The sequence below is a fragment of the Phasianus colchicus genome, chromosome 1 (assembly GCF_987193195.1).
Source record: "Phasianus colchicus chromosome 1, bPhaCol1.hap1.1, whole genome shotgun sequence".
NCBI classification, from domain to species: domain Eukaryota; kingdom Metazoa; phylum Chordata; class Aves; order Galliformes; family Phasianidae; genus Phasianus; species Phasianus colchicus.
Genome location: NC_143436.1, coordinates 52261576 through 52286524, shown reverse-complemented (window position 1 = coordinate 52286524; position 24949 = coordinate 52261576). Strand labels below are relative to the sequence as shown.

Sequence of the window (24949 nt, the reverse complement as noted above, 5' to 3'; positions counted from 1 at the left end):
TAATAGCGCTTGCAGCAGTAATCTCAAGAGGCAGGGGAAGGAAAGTGGCTCTTCTCTCGGGAGACAGAAAGTTTGCTAATGCCCTGTGAGGGAATGACAGATGATTTCTCTCTCAGGTTACACACGCTCTAAATCCTCTTCACCATTTCTCTCCAGCAATGGGGAGACCAGATGCTACTGTAACAGCACAGAGCTTGTGTGAGTCCCTTACAAGGACCTTTTATTATTGCAATGAGTAAAAACAAGTGGCTTACATGGCCGCTCCCTATTTTTAGAGATGCTTACATTTCTGACGGACGTATTTGATCCCCTTACATGGTTTTGGCTAGTTTTCCATCGTTGATTTTACTTTGATTTTTTTCTTTTCTTTTAGTGTGATATGGGAGGATGAAGGTGGGAGAAAGCTAACGTCTGTTTCTCGGAGCTGTTGTGTTGGAATCTGTTAACCTGACATTTTGTATGCTGTGATGTGCCCAATTCCCTTCCTAGCTGTTCCTAGTAGCCATGGGGATACAGACAGCAGAAATCACACCTCTCACACACACTTTCTCTACTGAAAAGCAAAACTGGTGAAAATGATAGACGAATGATTGTGGAAACAAATCTTTGATGTGACCTCAGATAAAAATGCTACGAGGTTTTTGAAGAAGTTTGCCTTCACTTCACCATTATACTGTAACCCAGTGTGCAATAACTGCTTTTATACCCAGAGACCAGTAGTCTTAACTCAGTTGCCTTTTTAGGACCTGAGCCATCTTCTACATTTGTCATTGGAACTCCTTCTGGTGCTTTCCTTGGAGATTTGACCAGACCTCTCTTCCAGGGATTTTTATAGAAATTTCAGTGAGATAGGGATCGGTTAGCAGCTCTGAATAATTACTTTGTGGAGAGAAGGTCGATCTGTTATGAACTTGATTGAGATGCTGGTCAGCGTTGGTACTGATCTCTAGTTAGATATTGCTGGATTTTGAGAACTTCTGATAGTTTATTCACAATTACTGTCCTGGAGGTAAAAAGTTGCTTCCTTATATCTTTTCCTCTTAAACATTCTTTTTTTATATTCTATATCTTTCTATATTTTCTTAAAAAGATTCTTTTCCATTTCCATGTTTTGTTGGCTATTTTTTTTTATTGTAAGGATATGTAATAGTCCATCTTCTGATAGAGAAGTGCACAGCTCTGGAATAATAGGGGAATATGACATAGAGTCATCAAAACTAATCAGTTATTGATGTTGACATGCAAATTATTTCAGTCTGAGTATTTTACTACTCATCTTAAAGAGCAGGATAGAGAGCTGAGGGGTATCTGTTCTGATGAATGCTTTGAGTGTGAGAGCAGCAGCAAGGGAATGATTGATTGGGTGAGGACAAGGGCTGAGGAAAAGATACACATACACACACAGAGGCACACACACACACACAGATAAATACTGTCCACCACAAGTGTGGGCTGGAAAAGACACCTCAAGTGTGCATGCAGCCTTCGTATGCATAGAAATGCCTTCTCCAGACGTGATGCACACACTTGTAGAGGAAAGCGTGTGCCTGTGAGTGTTTATGCACGTGTGCATATCTGAAACAGAGGTAAATGATAGACAGTTTCAGTAGTTCATTTCTTGCTTTTATAAAATCAGGAAATGGTGGTGATCTTCAAAAATCTGAGGAAGCTTTGAGAAACCTTTGGAGAAAAGCACGATTCTTCCGACTCTTGTTAAGTAGAACATTTGGAGCTGTCTGCTCCACCTCCCCTACCAGAAGTGCATCTGATACACTGTACAGAGATTTCAAAGTTTAATTTAGCTTAACTCTTGGCTGCAATCAACTGCTGATAAATTTAGTTGGGGGATTAGGGAACCTAAAAGGCTAATAGCTCCTTAGAAGGAGCCTGAAGATGAGAGAGCAAAACAAAAACATCTGCTAAAGATCTCCCTTAAACGGTGGCACACCACGCACTGCTTACAGAAAGTCATCGTTTTACAGAAGTAAATGGGTGGTTTTCAGGAGAGAAGAGGTTTCTGTAGGTACAGACGCTTGGAGGAAGAAATCCAAAGGTGCAACTATTTATGTGTTGTTACTTTTACGAAGCCAAGGAGGTGATATCCTGATTGGAATCAATAGCGTGTAGCAAATACCCTTCAGTAGCTCTAGATACTTTGCTATCCCAAAAGAAAAAAGCTGTTGGTAACTTGTCATGCCTACTAAATCTTATGTGTAGACTGTCATGTTTAGATAAGGTCTTTGCACTTCTGTGGCAGTATTAATTCAAATGAGAATTCATAAGCAGGGCTTCTTAACACTTTCAGCAGATAGTAAAGGGGATGCATTGACCAGTATTTCCTATGCGCAGTCCAAAAAGAAGACTCAAACCAAATCAATCCATGAAAATTTGCTCAGTTATTTACTTGGAGAATAGCCTTATTAGAAAAGATTAGAAGTTTCTTTTCCTAAGTGCTCCTTCCTCATTTGTTTTTGTATTGCATCTGTTTTTGTAGATGCAGCTGTAACCAGGGCCTTTCGTGAGTACTGCACTTCAGTGTCTCACAGAGAAACAACTCTTGTGCCAAAGATATTGTGATTGTGCATCTCTGAAATCTGATTTAGGATTTAAATGGGAATGGTCAGGAACTATTTCTTGCCTCTCCCTTCCTTCTCCTGCTATCCCAGCTATATTTTCAGTTTTTCCATTGTCCGATGGCCCAAGAAAGGACTTATGTGAGAAAAGGTCAAAAAAAAAAAAAAAAAAAGTATTTGAATAATTATTATTCAAATTAAGATGGAGTAATCATTCGATAAAAATTAAATCTGCTTAAAAAGAAATGTCCCTTCACACAGAGTTTAATTATCTGGTGAGTTTAGCAGCTGGATGTCTATTATTCCAACAAAGGGTTCACTGAGATTTGAAAAAGGATTATATGTAAAAGTAGCATATCTGCTGTTAGCCTATCTAAGCCTTGTAGGCTTTGAAAGCATCAGTCAATCATCAGGAGGACTAAGTATGGGAACTATGCTGGCTGACTCAGCCAAATGTGTTTTGTTATTTTTTTTTCCTGCATCGTATAGGTTAAGGCACTATTGGAAAGAAGGGACTCAAAGTAGGATTACAGGTCTACTCTTAGGAATCAAAAGATGGATTCAAGAGTGAGAGAAGCTAAACATTTTGTTAGTACAAAATTTTCTGATGTTCATAAACTCTTTGCAGAGTTACATCATGACATAGGTGGACTAGTAAGCATTACGTCTGGCATGCAAACGTATGTGAACAGTGTCATTTCTGATTGGACTGTGGATGTAAGAATCCAATTTTAAGCTCCATAACTTTTCCTGTATCCTTTTTTTTTTCAGCGCATCAGACACGTAGCCAGGCATGCTAGATTTATTTATATGGTTTTATTTCTTTTAGTAAGTATCTTCATGTCTAAAGGCCGTAGCACTGGCAAGAATAAAGAGACTTAGTAGGAGCCAAACTACGTTGACAAAAGAGTATCTGAAGAACTACATTTATTACTGATATAATCAGTGCAGTTTGGTGCTTGTGCAGTGCATGTGTTTTGCCTCTATGCATTTTCACAATGACTGTCTTCCACTCCTCCCCCAGTTGCAAGTGGGTTTCTATCCAGATAGTCAATATTTCAGTTTTTAGGATCATAGAATGGTTTGATTTGGAAGAGATGTTTAAGATCATCTACTTCCAAACCCCTGCTATAGGCAGGGAAACCTCCCACCAGGTTGCTCAAAGCCCTGGCTCCAAAACAAGCACTAGTATTCCATATAAAACCTTGCAAGCATTTAGTAGTGAAGAAAAATAATTTCTCATGACCTAATGGCTATTTTTTTTGACAATTAATGAAGCTAGTCTTGTTAGTAATCATTAGCCTTCATCGCCACAAATCACCATTGCTGACTCATGCTTAATTCATGTTCTCCATCAGGCCCTCCCAGGTCCCATTTTACAGGGTTGCTCCCCACACTCTTTCTAACCTGGCTGCAGGACTTTACCTTTGCTGAATTTCACGGTTTTGCTGTTGGCCTATTGCTCCAGCTTGCTTAGGTCCCTTTGAAAGGTGGCTGTGCCCTCCTGTAGGCCAACAGAATGCTGCAAAAAAGTGCTTCCATCCAGTCAGGCAGGAAACAAGATACAGATCCGGATAACTGGAGAAAATGCTAAAGCAACCAAACACAAGTGCAGGCATCTTTGACATCTCCCTGTCTTGGACTTGCGTCCTTTTTTGTCAGCCAGAAAAATGACCTCTTAGTGGTTCTCTTTTCCTAATAGTACTCCTCTTAAAATAGCCCTTTTCCAGTGTGGAATTCAAAGAAAACACAGGAAATCAAAACAGAGAACAGTAAGAATAATGGCAACAAACAGAAAACAGGAGAATGAGAACATAATTCAGGACTGGTTTTAGACTCTTTCTAAAGATCAAATCAATAACTAAAATATGAGAAGAGAAATGATGAAGGTGTATGAAAGAAAAGGATTTGAGCAAAGCTGGTCAGCATAATTGCTAGCATCACAGAGCTGAAAGAGGGAGGAGGTATGCTAGGCAGCCATGCTGGCAGACACTGGAAAAGGGCTCTGATCTGCTGGCTTTTATAACAGGAAGTCTTGGCAAAGAGCATTATCACTTCAGGGTACCTGAGGCAGATTTTTAGGTGACAAGAGAGCATATCTCAAGCAGAAATAATCCAAGGAAGGAAAGGGAATGGTTCTTATTCCTCAGTTTTCTCTTCCTTTTTCCTAATATAAATCATCCCTGCTTATCTAAGAGAAATAATTTATTATCAGCCTGCAGGCTGGTCAGCTTCAGGTCTCCCATAAATTAGATAGTCAGACACATGTGGGTCAAGTGCAGAAATGCAAAGCTTGTCTTCAGAGGAGGGATGGATTCTTCTCAATCCTTCTTTACCTTTGAGTGCTCTTACACATCTCTATTTAGTGCCTTTACAAATTTATGTTCCTTTTTCTGTCCACTGCCCTTACTTCGCTTTTTATTGAGCAGATATTTTGACAGCTACATCAGTGCAGTATACAAATAAGCTGACTTCTATGCCTTATCTTTTGTTTATTCCACACTCTACATATGGAATAAAGGACTATGTTCCTCATCCTGGTCTTTCCTTCTTTGTTCTCTTGTCCTCTTCACACTGAGAGGAGCTACAAATGAAGTTGTCTGGACATTAAAGCTCATTATACTCTATTGCAGCTGGACACCAGTAAGTATCTCATTTCTTTTAAAATTCTCAAGAAAAAATTTCTTTAGTCTCAGCTATATCTCTGGACTATGACAGCACTTGTCACACTGTACAGCTAGGACTGCCTTCTTTTTCCTTGAGACCAGGTCTGCACTTAATACTGCAGGTCAGTATAATTATACCAAAAGAAACATTTGGGGGGAGGATATTGTACCATCCAAAGAAGTCTTCAGGCAGCACACTTTATTTTGTTCTAATGGAAAGTGTTTGCAGTAGAAGTGAGAATTACTTTTTTTTTTTTTCTATTTAACCTATTAACTATAGGTAGTTTGCCTACCTATTGGTTGATCAGTCAAAGCAACTTAAAAATGGAGGAGGGAGAAGAGAATGGTGTGGGATATTCTCCTTCTGGTATTATCAGCATCAGAGTAGAAATAAGCAGTATTGAAAATGAGTCTAATTCAATGCTTTCTGTACTGTGGAAAGGGATGACTCCACTATAAAGGTTCAGTAAAAGTTGGTCCAGTTGGCAGAAGCACTAAAGGGTATCTGGCACAAAAGTTTTTCTACTTACTTAATGGGAACACATCCACTTCCAATTCCTTTTTGAGTACGGTCAGGCCGGGTTTTGAAGGCTATTGACCATTTTGATTTTGATAGAATCTTGAATAATTCAGACTCTTGTCTGAGATGCACAGACATCAACTGGGGTCGGGAAAAAGAGACAGTAGCTTCTCTTTAAAACCTTTGATTATAATCTTGCAGAAATTGGTTCTTATTCTGTCTCATTGTAGAATTAAAAAAGCCTCATGGCCAACAGTCTGATTGAGTATAACAGCAGCTTCATAGGATTTAACGTAACGAAAAAAGGGGAGAAGAAAGTGCCTTGAGTTGACTTTTTGGAATTGTTGGCAGACCTATTGGATCAATCTGTTGACAAACAGCACAGGGAGAGATGGTGAAAGATCCCTTGTATATCCGAGAGCCAGAAATTAGCCAAACAGCTCTGAGAAGCTTGTTGCTTGTCTGGCTCATTTCCACCTCCCTTCCCCCATTTCTCCGCAGCAGAAGCGGTGTTGGAAGGTGTGTACTCTGGTTGGCAGGCTGTCGGAGGAGACTGGCCTCAAATTACACAGCATGAGAACTCTGTGCATAAAATTAGCATCAGAGTTCTGTGTATTAGGCGCCAGGGAAAAATGTCACATTCAGCAGAACTCAGAGGCGAGAGGTGGAATAGAAAGAACTGGAATGGGACATCATATCCCCCGCCACTTCTGAGTGTTTCACAGCAGGCTGAACCGAGACTCTCCCAGTCAGACAGCTTGAAACAAAATTGCTCAGATAGCAAATACATCTTATTGTATTTCATTGTAAAAAAATTGATTTTTCCTTTTTTCTCCTTCGCTTACTCTTTTTCCTTTTATCTGCAATGTCTTACTTTGTGCCTTTTCACAAGGAGATCCCTCTTCACTCATGAAGAAGAGCTATTGACATTTGGTTTTCTGCCCTCCTTTCCACTCTCCTGTTATCTGATTCCCAGTGAGAAACCCACTGTGGTGGCAATAAATTCCAATTCTACGGCAGATTCTACAAGCTGTTCGTAGTGGAATCTGGCAAACTAAATGAAGGGCTGGCAAACAGGGCAAAGGCATTAAAGCAGAGAGACGCAGCTCTTCAAGGACTGGATTCTTCAGATGCTATCTCAGTAGCAGGTATGTCATTCAGAAAAACCATTGCAGAAAAGGTCACGTCTGAGGTTGTGTTTTGGCTCCCTCCTTACATCATAAAACCAGGAATTTTTTTTTTTTTGCTGTGCCAGTCTTAGATTGCCCTGAAGCATGTATGGTGGATGGTGCATTTTCATCTGTATGTAGAGGTGAATTACCAAGAGATGTGTGGTGTAGGTGCACCTTTGAGTGACTGTTTGGAGATATACGTAGGTCACTCCAAAAGTAATGCTTCCTATTTATTTCCATGGAAACTGCTACAGCTCAGTAACACTATTTGATAATGCAAATTCTCAGATACAAAACACTGTTTTTCAATATAGTCACCACCACGAGCAATTCATTTTCACCAGTGATAAACAAGAGCAATGAACAAAGGCAGTGATCAGAGTTCATAAAAATTTGCACTAGCAGAGGTGAGCCACTGTCACTAATGCCACAGCTGAAACACAGCACCCACTGCCTCACTGTGCTCACATCCACTGTTTGGTCTCCACACATGTTCAGCAAGCACTGGTGAATGTCAGTGGGTGCCATTTTTTCCATGTGAAGTAATTCAGTGACACACTTTTGCTTCATACGCACTTCCATGGCTGAGGCTGTTTTGTCAGACTGCTGCTCTGCTGCCATCTGTCACATGGCTACAAAATGTAATGTTGGTGGGAAGGTTCAACCTCTACTGCTATTTCACCAACATCTGCAAGTGATGTTGTGGGCCAACATCATAAAATAGAAGGCATTACTTTCAGAGCAGCCCTCGCACCTGTACACATACATACATTCACTCTACAGTCAGAGCATGTTTTTATAAGACAAAGTTGGCAGCAATGTCAATTTGATGCCTTTCCTCCCCTTTTAATCCATATTTATTGCTATAATGTGAGTTGATCTGAGAAGCTGATCTGTGGTTTAGAAAGTTTTTACATCTGGATCCATCGGCATTATACAGCACAGCCTCACACGTGCCTTTCTGTGGGGCAGGAAAGAGCAAGACTATGTGAGGACAGGGTATTTCCTAAAGTACATGACCATATACTCGTTGCATGAAGCCACATCAGCCAACAGCCATTACTTTTGCTGGGCTCAGATTACTGAAGCAATCCGCAAGCAGGCTGATGCCAGTCTTGGGCAGAAAGCTATTCCTCATTTCCTTTTCTTGTTCCCTTTTCTGTAGTAGAACAGGCCCAGTGGCTACTGCTGTTTAACAGATGTGATATTTTGGCAGCTGTATTACTTTGTAATAGATCAGGAGTCAGTTCTAAGACCTGACACCAGCACATACATTACTGGCACACTATTAAAGAACGACGTTTCTATATTTTCAATTTCCATTTGATTTTAAGAGCAGGTGGGCTGCTAAGGATGATAGTTGTGGTTTATCACTTCTCACCTAACCTAGCCAGAAAATTATCACTCTATTGAGTTTTTCCCCACCTCACTATCTTCTCACGAAAAAAAATATTACTGTCAACCCTATTTTACAGATGACAATGTTGAGGGATAAGGAATGACATAGTAAGTCAGAGGCTGAACAGAAAGCATTTAATTAAGAGCTCTCTCATTTAGACACATTTCTGTGTAACGAGGCAGAGTTCTGCCTGTTGAGATGTGGAATACAAAACCTCCAGCTTTCACACCTGAAATGGATATACTGGCAGCTGGCTTGGGATGAGATTGCTTATTTTTACAGCTACTTCTGGGCTCATTCCACCAGCTTAAGGCATAAAGGCTGAATTAATGGCCATTATTTGAGGCAAGCTCTAAGTGTACACCATGAGGAATACTGGCAGAGCAAAACTTTGAAATTTATAGCGTCTTGATGCTTATAACTTCTACATTTGCCACTTGCTTTCCTATCCTAATCTTTGCCCACCAGTTTTATTGGGGAATATTGTCCCAATTTATGAACCATAATCTCTCTGTAATAAGCAGGCTGGATATGTCTGCATCAGAAAATTGTGCTTCTTTGACTATATCAGTGTAGCTTAAGTAGTACAACTCCCCTAGGGTAATGACAATTATACCAGTGTAAAAGTGCATATCCAAATATAGCTGAGTCCCACATGGGAAGTTACCTTTATACCAGTAATAACTAGGTCCACACTGAGGCACAGATTTATATCCCTAACCTTAGGAACCCGAGGTGACCAAATCGGGAATATAGTTATTTTATAGTTCACATATATTTCAAGGAGCTATATAAAACCTTTAGAGGTGGAGTTGGCCCACTTGAAGTGTGATTTATTGACCAGAGGTGTGTGTCTCTCTTCACTGTCTATTCAGAGAACTTCCACTTAACTAAAAAAAACATTCATCTGAAGTTTCTAAACTAAGTTAAAGGAATCTAGTCACAGGATTTCATCAAATGGATGGGGAAGTTTAACTATTAGGAATGGTGTAGGATGGTTTGAATGCAGCACTGCAAATCCTAGCCCTAGTTTTGAGATTTGGGGAAGAGCAGTGAAAAAGAAATTGAGTAGATCTTTTGAACTAATGAAACAGATGAAGTAGAATCTTCTTTGCCTTGAATAGCAATAAGTATGACTGACAGATTTCTGATTCTTCAGAGACATTTAGGAATCTAAAACACAGAGAAACTCATACCAGGAAAGGTCACTGCTGCTGTGCACTTGGAGCTATTAAGCTTCTGGAGGAATGGCTGTAGGCATATAGTTACCTCATGGAGATGTTCTACTTCTGTGCCTGCAATGGCCATTTACCAGATTTGATGCTGGTAGTTAACTGGACTGTCAGTCCACCTCCAGCTCATATCTGTCCTACACAGTAGCAGTGACAAAGTCTGACATATTTCTTTTCTCTTTCTTCCCCTTTTGCTTCTTTTATCCTGGAAGTGACATGCTAGTTGGTTAAATAAATGCTCTGTTCCTGTTTCCAAGCTTCTGTTTATTCTCACTCAGCCTAATCATGGGCATGAGTACGTGTCTGAGCTCTGCAAGAACAAAAAAACCCACCCATTGCTCATCAAGAAGTTACTACTCTTGTGGTAAGATTTCCTGAATTCTTGCTTTCTCAAGCAATCATGTTGTATCTTACCTCTATTTAAAGATCCATGGTAAAGGCTGAATTGTTTTCCACAGTGAGATGGCTACAGCACCAAGAACTAACAGAATCCAGAATGATACTCTTCAGTGCATATTTACAAAATAGCTGATAGAGACTAAAGAAAACCCACACTTCTGGGGGGTACTTTTTATTCCTCAATTGCCATTCTTTCATGAGTTGCATTACTCGAGCAGTTAAGGTGCAAAGTGCGAGATTTAATTATGAGATCTGATTGATATCCTAAAAACAATTTCGTTTTAAAAGATGGCCACTGTTTCTTTAGTATTTGCCCCTGCGGTACGTATTTGTCTTGAGTAGTAATTTCTACTATAAACTGCATGATCAAACTCACTGTCACGAAGAGTGGTAAGTGTTCACCTCTACATTTCTTTGCTTTGAGATGGATTGTTTAGCTTTGTTATGTTAGCATGGCATGATCATAGTTTTTTTCTGCAACTTTCTGCTTTTTACCCTAAATAGGCAGTCATGGAAACTGTAACCAGCTTTAAATCAAAGCATATTTCCTAAACTCTACATATCTGTTTTCCTGTACTTTCTTCCTCCCAATTCAAAGTGCTCTCAGCCAATATGGATTGAGCCACTACCTGATGAAGAATATAAAAACAATCCAATCTGTTTCTTTTCTGTCTTCAAAGCATATATCCGAGAAAGAAAATATTGTTACAGACCGCTAGAGCAGCTCCCTCCTAAGGATTTAGTATCACTACCTGCAAAAGAACACTGACAGTCACAAGGCAAACATAACAAGCTTATTTTATGTAACTTTTATAAAAATTTTTCACAGCCATAATTCAGTTATGGGCACAGGCTGCCCAGGGAGGTGGTGCAGTCACCATCCCTGGAGGTGTTCCAGAACTGTGTGGATGTGGCACTGAAGGACATGGTCAGTGGGCATGGTGGGGGTGGGCTGGCAGTTGGACCAGGTGATCCTTCTGGTCTTTTCCAAATATTTTAGAGGTTCCTTTAATGATTCTCTGATTCTATATGTGCTATTATAATAATGATAACAAGTTTGAATATAACTGTATTTGAAAATAATGTAAATGTGCATCAAAGCCTTCCGAAAAGCAGATGGTGACTCTAAAAGCAAAGTCTGTACAAGTATGTAATATGAATATAGCCCCAAATCACTTTTTCCCAAATCAGTTTGTCAGTTGCAACTCAGCCTCAAGCAACCACTCAGCTACTAATGCTGTTGTGCTACGGAAACAAATATTCTATATACTTTTCTAAAACAATAGATTGAATGAAAATGTTGTGTAAAACAACTCTTTTGTTTGTGTTTCTTTTTGCTGTTCAGATTTCTTGCACTGATTGTTGCAATATTCTTTCCTTTATAGATTAATACGTGATGGGATCAGATATCTTTTAATCGTATTATTCTTCTTCACTTTGTTCTGTCACTTAATACATTCTTTCTATGGCTGATGATTGAATGTGGTTATGCAGTACTTTTATAGGAAGGTATGCAACAGATAGAAATTATTTTTCCTTTTCCTTTTCCTTTTCCTTTTCCTTTTCCTTTTCCTTTTCCTTTTCCTTTTCCTTTTCCTTTTCCTTTTCCTTTTCCTTTTCCTTTTCCTTTTCCTTTTCCTTTTCCTTTTCCTTTTCCTTTTCCTTTTCCTTTTCCTTTTCCTTTCTTACTGGTGTACACAACCAAAGTGATACATTAGCTGTAGTAGTAGTAGTGTATGTAGCACTGTCATCAGAATTCATTTAGGTGAGGATTTTTATTATGTTCCTTTATAATAGACTCTTTCAATTAAATAATTTGTTTGTATTAATTGTACTGGATGCCTGCTTTTTCTTGCATATGAATAAATCAGCTATACATTCTTCTGAGAGTGGAATCTGTCTTTTCCTTTTCCTTTTCCTTTTCCTTTTCCTTTTCCTTTTCCTTTTCCTTTTCCTTTTCCTTTTCCTTTTCCTTTTCCTTTTCCTTTTCCTTTTCCTTTTCCTTTTCTTTTTTTCTTTCTTTTTTCTTTTCTTTTCTTTTTTTTTTTTTTTTTTTTCCAGAAAGCAACTTCTTCAGTTTGGTTTAGTTCAGAAAGAGAAAATACTTTCAGGATCAGAAACTTTCATACCACGTTTAGCATTATATCGTCAAATCAGTATTACTACTGCCTGTAATCTCTAGTAGACCAAAATGGGATTGGAAAGCTGCTATAAAGTTGTTTCTTTTACTCACCCTGCAGCATAGCAGTTGCACAGACAATTTATCTGAAGTTGTTTGTCAAGCTATTCTCAGAAAGCCTCATCGTGTAAAGCCAGGCCAACAATGAACTAGCGTGTTTATGTCATACCTTCTGTCTCGTAAAAGATGTATCTGCACCATATCTAGGTTGTCTCACAAGAGATTTGAAAAGATTAGGATGTCCTTTTTATGAATTTCACATCAAAACTTTGGAATACATCAAATCTTAGCATCCTTCCAGTCTTTCTCTTCTGTTAAAGTTTTGCCTAGTTCTTGTGCCTTCTACAATCTTTTTGCATATAAGGAGAGTCCCTCTGAATTTTCATGAGTTTATATATACTGATCTTGGAATTAAAAGTTCTGGTCAAGGTGATCTTCTTCTATTTCCTCTTGAAGGTCAGGAGAAAGCAAGAAGATTGCAGTTAGAAAATTTATTTTCTCATTCAGGGCAAAGGAAAGAGAATAATTAGTCTACCCTTAGGTTACATGAGAACTGCCCAGATAGCAGGCCTAATCAAGAAAATGAAATACATAGCAGAGTGAGGAGATCTGGAACATACTTATATCCAACATCAGCATATTAAAAGTTCACAGGAAAGAGATGGGTGAAGAATTTATTTCATTAAAATGCAGTAAAATTGAGTTTACTCTTAAGTCTGATGATTACAGTTGTCAATAGATCGTTGCAGTGAGGGATGCTGGTTGAGTTTTGCTCCATTGAGATGAGACTTTTTTGGTGCTTGATGGCAGAAGGATGAGAAGAAACAAGGTATGCACTGAACGTGGAATAGAGTTAGAGGCTGAAGGGTGGAGACAAAGGTATTACAAATGACAACTTTTTGGCTAGGGTGGATAAGATATACCACAACTTATTCTTTGCATTAGGAAATGATGGTTTCTCTGTCACTTTATTCCTTTTATTTTCTTCTTGGAAGATTTTAAACTCACATTACACAAATACTATACCACTGCCCTCTGTGTGTGAGGCCGAATAGTTACGATTCTCCTTGGGTGATCTGTGACCTTGTCTTTGTGGATGGCGAATGTGGATTGTTTGGAACATATGAAGCTGAAAATTCTCTGGTCTTTGCAGGGCTCATGTCTTACTTGTGTTGATCATTCCTTCAGAACTCACTTTCTACCACCTGTGCCTGATTTCCTGGCACCTGTCTCTTTGACAAGGTTGAATTTCCTGACCATCCTTTCTGTTCCTCCTCACAAATTTATTCTTTAGCTCCACCTCCTGGCTCATGGTCCAAGGGAAAGAGGGTCCTTGGGTATCACAGGGGCTCAAGAAGGGATCAGAGGTATTAATTCTAGCTTATATGCCTTGTTAGTGCAGTGACGTTATAGCTGGGGCTATGCTGGCCCACTCATACTGGCTTCCAGAGACAAGTGATTCTCTGAAGGGGTGAACAATGTCTCACAGTTTTTGCGTTTTGTTGGGCTTTTGGTTTCTCAACAGTGGCACTTTCAATACGTAACAGAACTCACAAAAGAATCTTTCTTTATGACTGGTTTTATTGTAGTACTTCCTCAATTCAGTGGGGGTGGGGAAGTACAGAAGAAACTGACACTGAAACATTAGAAAAAAAGATCTCTGAGGCCTTGCAAAGGAGTCTTGATTTATACAGGGACAAGCACTGTGAGCAGTCTCATCCTATTCATTCAAGATCTACCTAAGAAGCAGAGGAACAGAGCTTAGCCATCTGGATTTGGGAAGCTGAAAAGCATGTCTCTCCCCCGACAGCTGCGAGAAAAGAGGTAATATGTCTGTCCTTCCTTCCTACAGGCCTCCATGTAGCCATTACGATCTGCGTGTTTAATTTGGCAGCAAGCTTCTTTGATGAGTCTAACAGGCTTCTTGTTACCATAGCTGCCTGGCTATTGGGTTTCTTAGTGTGGAGCACGCTATGTAATAAGTTGGAGTGGACTTTCTTTCTCCTTTCCTAGGAAATGTTCATGACCTGGGACAACAGTGAGTCACTGTCCTCTTTATAGCCACAAACAGTTTTGCTTTTACTGGGATTTGTGACATGAGTGTTTGTAATATGACTATTTCTATCTCTTGATCTCCATAGCCACATCCCTCTTAACAGTACGTGGTGGTATTTACGGTATTGTGGGTGGTGTTGATTCATGCCATTCTCCTTGTACAGCAAGATATTACAAGACTTTGCATCATTACTTCAGCCCTCCAGAAGAGCTACGTGTTGCGGAAACCCCTGCTTGGAATGTCTCATAGCAGAATAAATTAAGCATTTTTTTTTTTTCTTACGACCAGAAGATGTAAGATTACTTCAACTTGGCATTCCCTAGTGGATCCTTTTTACAGTTTGTTTTTTCTCTCTATCTCACTCTTGATCCTTTTTATTTAAGTGTTAATATAAATACCACTCTAACAAGTGGTACAAGATGGAAGCAAAGGCGAACGTCTTCTATTCGTTGAAGATTTTGTGCCAGTGACAAGGTCCCATAGGACAAAGCACCTGACAGTCCATTTGTTTTCTTGTGTGGACAATGTAGACAATAAACATCGGAGTCTGGTCACATGGCTGCCCTTTAGGTGTTCCTTCAGGGATCCCCAATCCTCTTTCTCCTTCCTGAGTGACTAAAATCTTTTCTTCTTGCTTCACAGTGATTTTGACCAGCTTCCAGACGATGTACCTGTTTCAGCTAACATTGCAGATATTGAAGAGAAGAAAGGCTTTACTAATTATTATGTAAGCAAGGCGATTTATCTCTATATGCTCTCATCTCTGACAGGTGTCACCAGGAGAACCTGGTGTAGCTGCTTTTTGGCATGAATAGTTCCATGCTGAAAACATCTCAGTGCTTGTGTTTTCTGAAAGGGAGATCAGTCTATCACACATTTAGTCCAATTTTTTTTGTTGGGTGAATCCTGACAAAGGTGTCCTCTAATACTAATACTTTTTAGTTTCTAAATTCTTACCTAATTTCTGATTTATTTCCCGTTAGAATGTTGTAACCTTGGTGAATATAGTGGGGAAAGGAATTCAGAGAGGGTAGAAGGGGAGGGTATTAGATCCATTTTCCCATGGTACTGGCAAGTTAGGATTCTGCCATCTACATAGAAGATAGCATGTCTTCCATATCATATTTAGATCTGACCGTGAGTCATGAAAGTGTGCACACAAAAGGAATATTAGGGAAAAGGATGAAGATTTTCTGAAGAGGGGTTTTGCATAAGACCAGCTCAGTATGACCTCTGCAGATTGTGCTTTCTTTCCTGGAGACATTGCTCATAAAATCTTTCTACAGAAATAAGCAGCTTTTACTTTAGAATGCAGTGATATTTTGCTGCTCAATCTTTATGTTTCCTGATGGATCCAACTGCAATGTGACTCAGAGGTCAGTGCATGGAAATCAGGGACTCTTACAGCAAACAAGTTTGGCAACAGATAACGCCATAGGAGTTTGAGGGAAGTCATTAAAAGTAAATAGTCTGAGGGTTTTTTTTGTTTGTTTGTTTGCTTTTGTTTTTCATTCTATCCTTACTTTTGGTCAGATTACATAAACCATCATTTCTGAAAATGTGTACTTCAAAGTCAGAGAGAAGTATGAATGCCTTCTACTCTGAAATCCAGTTCATTTACATTCCTGTCTATAGATATAGATGTACATCCTACTATTGAAAATGTTGGCTTTGATTCCTTGGTATCTTCATTCTATTTTACATGACAGTATTTATATTTACCTCCTTAATATGGTTTGCTCTTCTCTGAGGGAAGGTGTGTAAGCACAAAGTGTCATCTATTCATTTCTGGTTTTCATGAGATAGAAAGCAGCCGCAGGAACAAGATGTATAGGAAAGTTGAACCCATACTTATACCACGCTATGTAGTATTAAGCTGTTAATTTCTAGTACTTGAGTGTGCAGATGCTTAATTGGAGCCTTGCCTTCCACTCTGCCTCTAAGGCAATATTCCTACCACTGTGACACTGCCTATTGTATGCCTCACACTAATTTCTAAACTATTTTTATGCCTGAATGTCAACCTGAGTCCTCTTTCTCTGTTTCAGATGTTTGTCATTGAAGTAAAGATTAAAAGTGGTGGCAGATACCTGATTTTCCGACGCTATCGTGAGTTCTATGCCCTACACACCAAACTAGAGGAGAGATATGGGGGGGAGAGCAAGAATAGCCCTTTTAGCTGCACGCTCCCTGTATTGCCAGGTAAGCTGTGAGTACCAAATCTGCACGATTAGTAGCTTTGTCCTTTCTTAGTCTGTCCTTGAGAGGAGGGCACTGTATGGAAGTACACAAGATAACTATCTGGGACAAAGAATTAGTTCCCAGCTGTGGAAATTAAAGAAGTCAAGGCCCATTGATAGTCCCTCCACATGTGGTAAAATTCATATAGAAACCTAAAATCCTAAAACCTATAAAACCTAATATCTATTTTCTTGGAGTTCCTGCTTTCTCTTGATTGCATTATTTCTCTGACAGCTTCCATTGTTTGTTTGTTTGTTTGTTTGTTTGTTTTCAATAACTTCAATAACTGCCACTGGTTCTATGTTTCCTAGGGAAAGTTTATGTTGGGGCCAAACGGGAAATTGCTGAGAACAGGATTCCTATCCTGAATATCTACATGAAGGTAAAACTTTGTCACAGGATTGCACTGAGCACTGCAGATACTTCACCCCTTGAAATCAACAGAGAGAGACGTTACTGTTGTAGTCCTGGGTATCTGCTGCTCTCTGCACATTTTTTCAGAAGACACAGCGTCCACACATGGGACAATCTGTGATCCTAGTCGCCAGATTGTTCAGACTGTAGGGATCCACTGGAATACGCACTTCACAAAGGAAGTGAAAACCTGCCTTGATGTCTAGATAGATACATTTACAAAACAAACAAACAGGATGTGTGAGGAAATGGTGAATTGTAGGATGTTGCATGAATATGGGGTTAAGTTCACCTAAGGGATTAGTAAAGCAGAGTGAGCTTTGGAATATACCTGCTTGACAGTCAGGATACAGCCAGCAACATCGAGGTGAGAAATTATTGACTGCAGGTTAACGGGAACTCTGACTTTAAATCAGTAATGGTCTGAAGCGTAGGTCAAGTCTCCCAGTGCTTAAGATTGCCCTCTTTCCACAGTCATTCACGTTCTGAAAGGAAACACGAGGAAACAATTTACTCCTGCAGTAAATCAGGCACACAAAGAGTGAAGCAATATGTTGGCCAACTCTAAGAGTAAACAGGAGAAACTGTCAGCTGTTCAGCCTAGTCCTGCTGAGGGAGAAGGGAGAGGAGGGAGATTTTTCTGGCAGCAATAAATATTCTTCATGATCTTGTAGATCAGAGAAGCATATTTGGTACATGCAAATAAATAGAGAATTGATCTTTCCCACTGTTATTACTCTACTTCCTACTTGCTCTTGGCACAGAACCTACTCTGCCTACCTGTTTGGGTGTTGATGGATGAAGAGGTGCGTCTGTTCTTCTACCACTCCAATTTTGATAGTGAACAGGTGCCCAGAAGGCTGAGACGGCTTCGCCCACGGACGCGCCGAGTGTAAGCGATTGACATGTTTTTTTCAGTTTGATGTAGGAGATGCTGTCCAGTTTTGTGAGGAAAGAGCTAAAAAGCTCTCTAATTCTACCTGTTGATAATTCTTTAGTGATAATATCTTGTGGTTTTAAGTTGAAGGAAGGAAGATTTAGGTTGGACATCAGGGGGAAGTTCTTTACGGAGAGAGTGGTGAGGTGCTGGAACAGGCTGCCCAGAGAGGCTGTGGATGCCCCGTCTCTGGAGGGTTCAAGGCAGATTGGATGGGGCCCTGGGCAGCCTGGTCTAGTATTAGATATGGAGGTTGGTGGCCTGCATGTGGCAGGGGTTTGGAGATTCATGATCCTTGAGGTCCCTTCCAACCCAAGACATTCTATGATTCTATGATTTCATGTATTATAATGTTCAGGCCAAGCTTAAGGATGCAGGCTTGCACCACAAAAGTCACTGTGAGTTTTGATACCAAATCAAATGAGATCTGGTTCAGACAATAAATGAAACTGAATATTCAGCCTGTTCTTGTCCTTTGTCTGAATATAGGCCCGTCTTACATGCCAGCAACAGCACCCTTTGCTAAGTAGATGTTGTACCTCATTACCTTCCACGGAAATTAATTTGCTTTTCAACACAGAAAAGATGGACTTGATTCCTTTTCACTTACTCCAAAAGGTGCAAAACCTGTGAATGTGTATGCATTCCTGAATGTATGTATGACAGCAGTTTGAACTGAGTGCCATAAATGCTAGAAACAGAAATGCCCAGAAGGTAGAGTGGAGGGGCTGAGCAATGCTGTAAAAGACAGGTCCAGCATACTCACTGTATTGAAAATTCCATCTGTTCTCAGCAGCAGACATCATCAGATTGCTGCTGCTCTGTACTGAAACCAGGAGAACTAGGGCAATGTTGCTGCATCCATATTTATTCAGTGCTGCACACATAGTCATGCACTTTCTCCAGTGATTTGTGGCTTGTCTGCATTGTAAATAATGATAATGTGGACACTGTACCGATCACGTAGTGTTTCTGATGACTAAAAAGACAAATTTACCTCCCTGTTTTCTCTTTCCAGTAAAAGCATTTCATCCCAACTGCCTGTTTTGGACCGTGTAGCAACTCCTCGGGCTGAGGTGAGTAATCCACACAATCTGTCATTGAGGACAGAGATTAGCTCTGTTTTGCTCTGGTATCTCTTTGATCAAGATGCCTCTTCCAATTAGAGCTTTGGGAAGAAAGGGAAAGTGAAATTGACACAGGAAAGCAATTGCTTTTAACAATAATGAATGAAATACAGAATGGAAAGAAGTGCTCTGTTCCTCGTTACATAAATAATAAGGAGGGCTGTTGTGAAGTCAGAATAACAGGAGATTCGAAACTGAGAGACATGTACTGCCAAATGGTCTGCATTTACATAGTTACAGCCATAAATTACACTTAAAGCAAACTGAAGCTTCGGTCTCATTGAATTCAGCATATGTTTGAAAGCTTTGCAAGTGAGGCATCCTGGCAATTTATGTAACATTAGAGTTATGCTGAAAGTGCCTATACTCTTCTCTTTTGCTGTAAATCGTCTCGGTATTAGACACATAGAACTGCCTTGCAAGTGGTGCTTGTGGACTTGCTTTCTGGAACACGTGACTTTTTCATGTTAATAAAAAACATGCAATTGCTTTGAGGTTGTTTTGTTTCTACGCTGATGATAACCGCTCTCAGATCTGCCATATCTCTTGGGTTTTATGTATTCTTTTATTAATATTTAATCTACCTACCAAAACTTTTCAATAGATCAAAGAAAGGCTTTTGAAAGAGCTATTAAATAGACATATGAACTGCTAGCATGATAGTTATTGTCTCTTTTTATTAGGAGAACTGTAAAAGACAGCCTTATAGAGGATCTGAAATTTGGCATTAACAAGACCAAAAGAACCATCACAACACTGAATAATAAGGAATATCTTTTCATTTTTGCTCTTCTAAGAGCATTTAAATGACTGCTGTGTTCTCAAAGGACAATGGGTAGATGTGTGTTTATGATAACTCAGCAATTTTAATTATTCAAGAACAGCCTGTTAAGATGGTGGCATATGTTTGCCTCTTTTTTTTTTTTTTTTTTTTTTCCTGAAGGGGGCATCTAAGTTCCACTTTAACCACACATTAGTTTCGTGGACTTTCCCAAATCTCTCAGTTCAGCAGACAGGCCTGAAAGCTAGGTGTAGAAAGAACAGTTAGTTACCCTTAAATTAGGACACAATTCCACAACTCCCTAAGGCTCTTTGTGACATTTTGCAGCAAATCAGAAAGCTGTAAAACTACAGAAATAATACATTTTTGGTTTGATTCTCAGGATTTCAAGTTGTCAAGATTTCAAGCTGTCAATCGTTTTCAACTCTGCTGACTTACTTGCTTTAATGTGTTTTCAATGTCTTCATTTCCCTGGTGCTTCATGTCCTGACACTTCTAGAATCATAGCATGTAGCCCTTTCAGAGCCACACTTATCCCGATGCTCTCACTACTCCCACAAAGCATTTTTGCGTGTGCAGAGTAGGAGAAGGAATTGTGAGAACTGCACGCTGCAGTCATTTATATGACCTTACTTCAGAAATAGATCTGTGCTGACAAAGTGCATACTATTCTGCTGCTTACCTTCTGTCTGTGCACTTCAGGAGCAGATTAAAAAAAATATATATATCACATGTATAACTCTGAATTAATAATTTCAGTTTTATTGCTTTCCATAGGCAGTATTTGATTTCTCTGGAACCAGTAAACTGGAACTCAGTTTCAAGAAAGGAGACTTGATCTACCTACTTAGCAGAGTAAACAAAGACTGGTTGGAGGTAAGGCTGTGACAGTGGTACTGAATTATTGGCATACCTTTACATATTTCATCTCTACAGTAGAAAGGGGCTTTTCTAGTCCTTGGGATCCTTCTCCTTCTTTCAAGGGGAAACTGTATCATCATTGTGTGTCACAGCCAGGAAGAAATCCTTGACTCCAAATTTGAAATTGTTTTCCCCTGTAATGGTTTTTAGCTTACAAATTTCCTGCCCTCTAGACTTCAGTTTTCATTTGCATTTTCTTCTGCTGGAATGTCCTTTAATTCTTTGGAAGTGATTAGAGCACAAAAAGGCCGCAGAAAGGAGATGGAAACTCCATTTCAGCGATTAATTGGTTTCTTGCCTCGGGGTGAGTTGCTATATACTTCATGCTTCATACCACAACACACGTCAGCTTAATTACAGAGAACTTGGGCAATGCAGCAGTGTTCTGAAAAAAGGATGAGGAGAACATACTGCCTGTTTGTTGATACGGTATCTCTGCTTGCTCGAACACCACAGCATTCCCTAGTAACCATCTGATGTTCATCTTTTTGCACTCAGTTTCACTCATTTGCCTTGTATTTGACTATACAATTGTGTAATCCTTGTGTAGAGATAGCATCAGGTCACTCCCATAGCCTGTCTTTTCTTGCTTTTAGAAGAACAATTCTTACTGTTGTTTCCATGGAAATTAATTAAATTTCAGAACTTATCATATGTAGCCAAAATTGCAAGTTTTTCTTCATGCTAACCCTTCCTGTAATTCCAGGGAACAGTTAATGATGCCACTGGGATTTTCCCATCTGCTTTTGTGAAGATCATAAAAGATTTACCGCAGCAGGAAGACACAGTTAATAAAATACGCTGTTATTACTATGATGAGACAGTAAGCACTATCAGGTAATAAGTAGTCTTCCCAGTTTCTGCTGAAAAGATGCCAATATTCTCTTTCATGGTATGCAATTATTAGATTTATCTGTGTTACAGGGATATATCAGTGGAAGAGAATCTGAGCAGCATTCCATTATTCAAAGATCTTATGGAACTGATAAAGTAAGTGGAAGCAGCTAGATGCCTATTTAATATCACTTATCCAGTTTCTTCCAGTCCTAAATTTTCTACATTTTACTTGGCCATCGCCATGTTTTGGATGTGAAACTCTTTTCAAGTGTTCTCAAGAGTGTGTAATGTGATTTGGCTGAGGCCCATCTGTGCAGACAGCAGTTTGCTTTGGGATTGTCAGCAAATGTTGCATGCCACACACAAATGCCACATGTGTTCTGGGCAGTATTTTCTATTTCTTGCTGTAAGATCAGAACCATGCTCCCAACCAAGGATCTGTTGTCTAATATACTTCTTTAGGATGCAGGACACCACTTTATAATTTGTAAAACCAGCGTTGAACTAGATTGAAGTAGCACTGAACATCAAAACATTAGAATATTGAATATCACTAATATTGTGATACAAGTAAATATTCTTCCATTCCTTAACCTGCCCTTCTCTCATAAAAGGGAACCGTAAGCAGGCAATAGTGGTGAGTAACCACAGTCAACTCATATGTATGGGAATTTTTTCCAACTCACAGAGTAATCATGCTGTGCACGTGGACTTACTGGAGATGGTTCTGTCAGGTTTCTTAGCTTAAATATAACCCAGCATGAATGCGTCTGTAGGATTTTTAGTATTAGCTGTATCAAGAATGCCAAAAGACCCAAGGCTTAATGTGACATTTAGAAAAATTAATTAGATTGCCTGTATATTGTTCATCATGTGTCACCTCCCAGGCATTCCCTGACTTGTGGCAATCAATTCATTTCTTTTCTACCAGGCAGGAGTTTGACCAACATGACATTGTTTTGAATTACCGGGACCTCGACGGCGATCTGATCCGGCTGCTCTCTGATCAGGACGTTGAGCTCATGGTGTCTCAGAGCAGGAAGAGGTCCACTGACAAGCATTTCTTCCCTTGGAAGTTGCACATCACTCACAAGGATGACTTCAGTGTCTACAGCACTAGTCCAGTAATAGGTGATACACAAACAGTTAGGGCAACATGAGTGCTGGAGGGTAGCAGTTCTAGTAGGTAGCTACATCGTTCTTCAGGAATCCTTCTCTGCAGACAGTTTATTTTAACAAGGCTTTGAAGACATCTTGAAAAGAGTCAACTTGCCTTTCAATGTAAAATCTGTACTTAGCTTTTTGAGCTGTTTAGCACTCCTCTGTAACAGAGGTATCTTCATGAAGACCAGAGAAAGTGAGGAATAGAGAATTTGTTCACAAAGCAAGTCAGTGTTACACTGCAATAAAGGTTGAGTGTCCTGAGCCCAAAATCTGCTCTCATCTCCACCCTTGCTTCCAGAGCCAATTACTTGCCCAGAATGTTTTTATAAGCTTTTATTTTATTTTATTTTGTTTTATTTTATTTTGTCCCTGACTGCAGTTCTGGAAGCATCAAGAAAACTTTATTTCAGCAAACAAATTACAGCCTGGTTTTGCTTTCTTCTTTCCCTTGGCCCATATTTTGAATTCTGTAAATCAAATCTAGTATACTTGCAGTGTTACTTATAGACTTCTCGTAATTGTACAGTCTATTTGCTTCCACATTCTGGGATAAGTGATGTGATGCCTGTCCAAGTAGTAATCTCTTCTTGGTCTCTTTTCTTCTGCTTTCTAACCCCTCACTGCAAAACAGAACTAACAATAAATTACTGTATCAGACTTCTCCATAAATAAACTTATACATTTGTGTTTTTTTTATCAGTTTCTATTGTATTTTTAAATTTTTATTTTTAGAGGGGATGAAATAATTAATGCTCTTTTAATTAATTAATTAATTAATTTTGTTTAAGAAGGGAACTTGGAGAAAGAATTTAAATATTATCTATTTAGCTTTTCTTAAGCAGGAGTTTGTTATTTAAAGAAGCCCCAAACTTTCTGGTGTTTTATTTATTTACGGTCATGCAATTAAAATGTTCTTCTTGAACAAATTTATTGCTGCTTGTTACAATAACAAGTTACGTATGCTTTATGTAAATCCTACAATACCTAAAATACTGTATTATAAAAATACCATGCAGTCATGGTGTTAAAAGGATACCATCATGCATAAATATAATCAGGAAAAAAGTATTGTGCTTTAGATTCATTTCTTAGTTTCTGTGGCATTAAACTATACTTCCCCATTTAACCTTCCCCATTTATCTGTAGCTTTACATTAATGCATATTTGTGTTGTAAATAATTGAAACAATTTATATTGAAAAGTAAGCATTTAGTTTCCTTAATTGAGATCAGTAAATAATTTCTTACTTGACTCTTTATTAAGCATATAGACCTAGCAATATACTAAATGTGTACAGACCTGTATAAGAAAATATTCATTTTCCAAAGTCCTGTTACATGCTGCAGGACACATATGCTTTTCAGGTTCAAAAGTTCCACCTGAAGAATCCATGCATATTGAATTCCAGTGCTAGATTATATATCACAGAATCACAGAACTGTGGGGGTTGGAAGGGACATCTGGGTATTGTCTAGTCCAACCCTCTGCTAAAGAATCTTCTCTACAGTAAATCTACTGTAGGCATCCTACTTAGGGAAGAAGCCAAGCAGATTTTTAATATCTCCATAGAAGGAGATTCCACAACCTTTCTGTGAAGCTTGTTCCAGGGTTCTGTCATTCTCACAGTAAAGTAGCTTTTTCCTTTTCCATATGGAACGTTCCATGTTGCAGTTTGTGCCCATTGCCCCTTGTTCTGCCACTGCACAGCACTGGGAAGAGCTTGGCCCCATCCATTTTACTCCTACTCATTAGATATTTATACGCAGTGATGAGATGCCCCCTCAATCTTCTGTTCCCCAGTCTGAACAGTCTCTGGGCTCTCAGCTTTTCCTCATAAAGGAGATGCTCCAGGTCCCCATCATCTTGGTGTCCCTCCCCTGGTCTCCCTGGTCTCTCTTAGAAGTTCCCTGTCTTTCTTGAAACTGGGAGCTCAGAACTGGACACAACACTCCCAGTGTGGCCTCAGCAGGGCAGAGGAGTGAGGGACGATCACTTCCCTTGACTTGCTGGCCACACTTTTTGTAATGCACCCTAGAATGCCGTTGGCCTTCTGGGCCACAAGGGCACACTGCTGGCTTATAGCCAATCTGTTGCCAATTGGGATATCCAGGTCCTTTCTACAGAGCTCCTCTCCAGCAGGTCAGCCCCTCACCTGTACTGCTGCATGAGGTTATTCCTCCCTAGGTGTAGCACTCTGCATTGCTCTTGTTGAACCTCATCAGGTTCCTCTTCTTCCAACTCTTCAGCCTGTCCAGACCTCACTGAATGGTAGCACAGCCTTCTAGTGTGTCAGCTACTCCTTCCAGCTTTGTATCATCAGCAAACTTGCTG

The 24949-nt window shown here is 39.5% G+C and overlaps 1 protein-coding gene across 3 annotated transcripts; it reads left to right on the top strand.

The window, feature by feature from the left end:
• Window positions 1-9909: 9909 nt before the first annotated feature.
• Window positions 9910-23312, top strand: NCF4 (neutrophil cytosolic factor 4). Of its 3 annotated transcripts, none has more exons than XM_031600104.2 (11): window positions 9910-9926; window positions 13835-13964; window positions 14839-14923; window positions 16245-16398; window positions 16749-16819; window positions 17616-17743; window positions 18807-18864; window positions 20474-20572; window positions 21324-21454; window positions 21542-21607; window positions 22386-23312. In XM_031600104.2, the coding sequence occupies exons 2-11, from the start codon at window positions 13933-13935 to the stop codon at window positions 22612-22614; spliced, it is 1053 nt and encodes a 350-aa protein (XP_031455964.1). In that variant the 5' UTR covers window positions 9910-9926; window positions 13835-13932; the 3' UTR covers window positions 22615-23312. The 3 variants fall into 3 exon arrangements, with proteins under 3 accessions (XP_031455964.1, XP_089998924.1, XP_031455965.1); XM_090142798.1 differs by lacking the exon at window positions 9910-9926 and adding an exon at window positions 13493-13507; XM_031600105.2 differs by lacking the exons at window positions 9910-9926; window positions 14839-14923 and having other exon boundaries at window positions 13753-13964.
• The last annotated feature ends 1637 nt before the right edge of the window (window positions 23313-24949 follow it).

What these genes read in the sequence shown, in the direction of transcription:
- NCF4 (XM_031600104.2), top strand. Translation starts at nt 13,933, where the DNA reads ATGTCTCTCCCCCGACAGCTGCGAGAAAAGAG. An exon ending in CGACAGCTGCGAGAAAAGAG is followed by an intron (nt 13,965 to 14,838) that starts GTAATATGTCTG and finishes CTTGCTTCACAG; the next exon opens with TGATTTTGACCAGCTTCCAG. An exon ending in TAAACAAAGACTGGTTGGAG is followed by an intron (nt 20,573 to 21,323) that starts GTAAGGCTGTGA and finishes CTGTAATTCCAG; the next exon opens with GGAACAGTTAATGATGCCAC.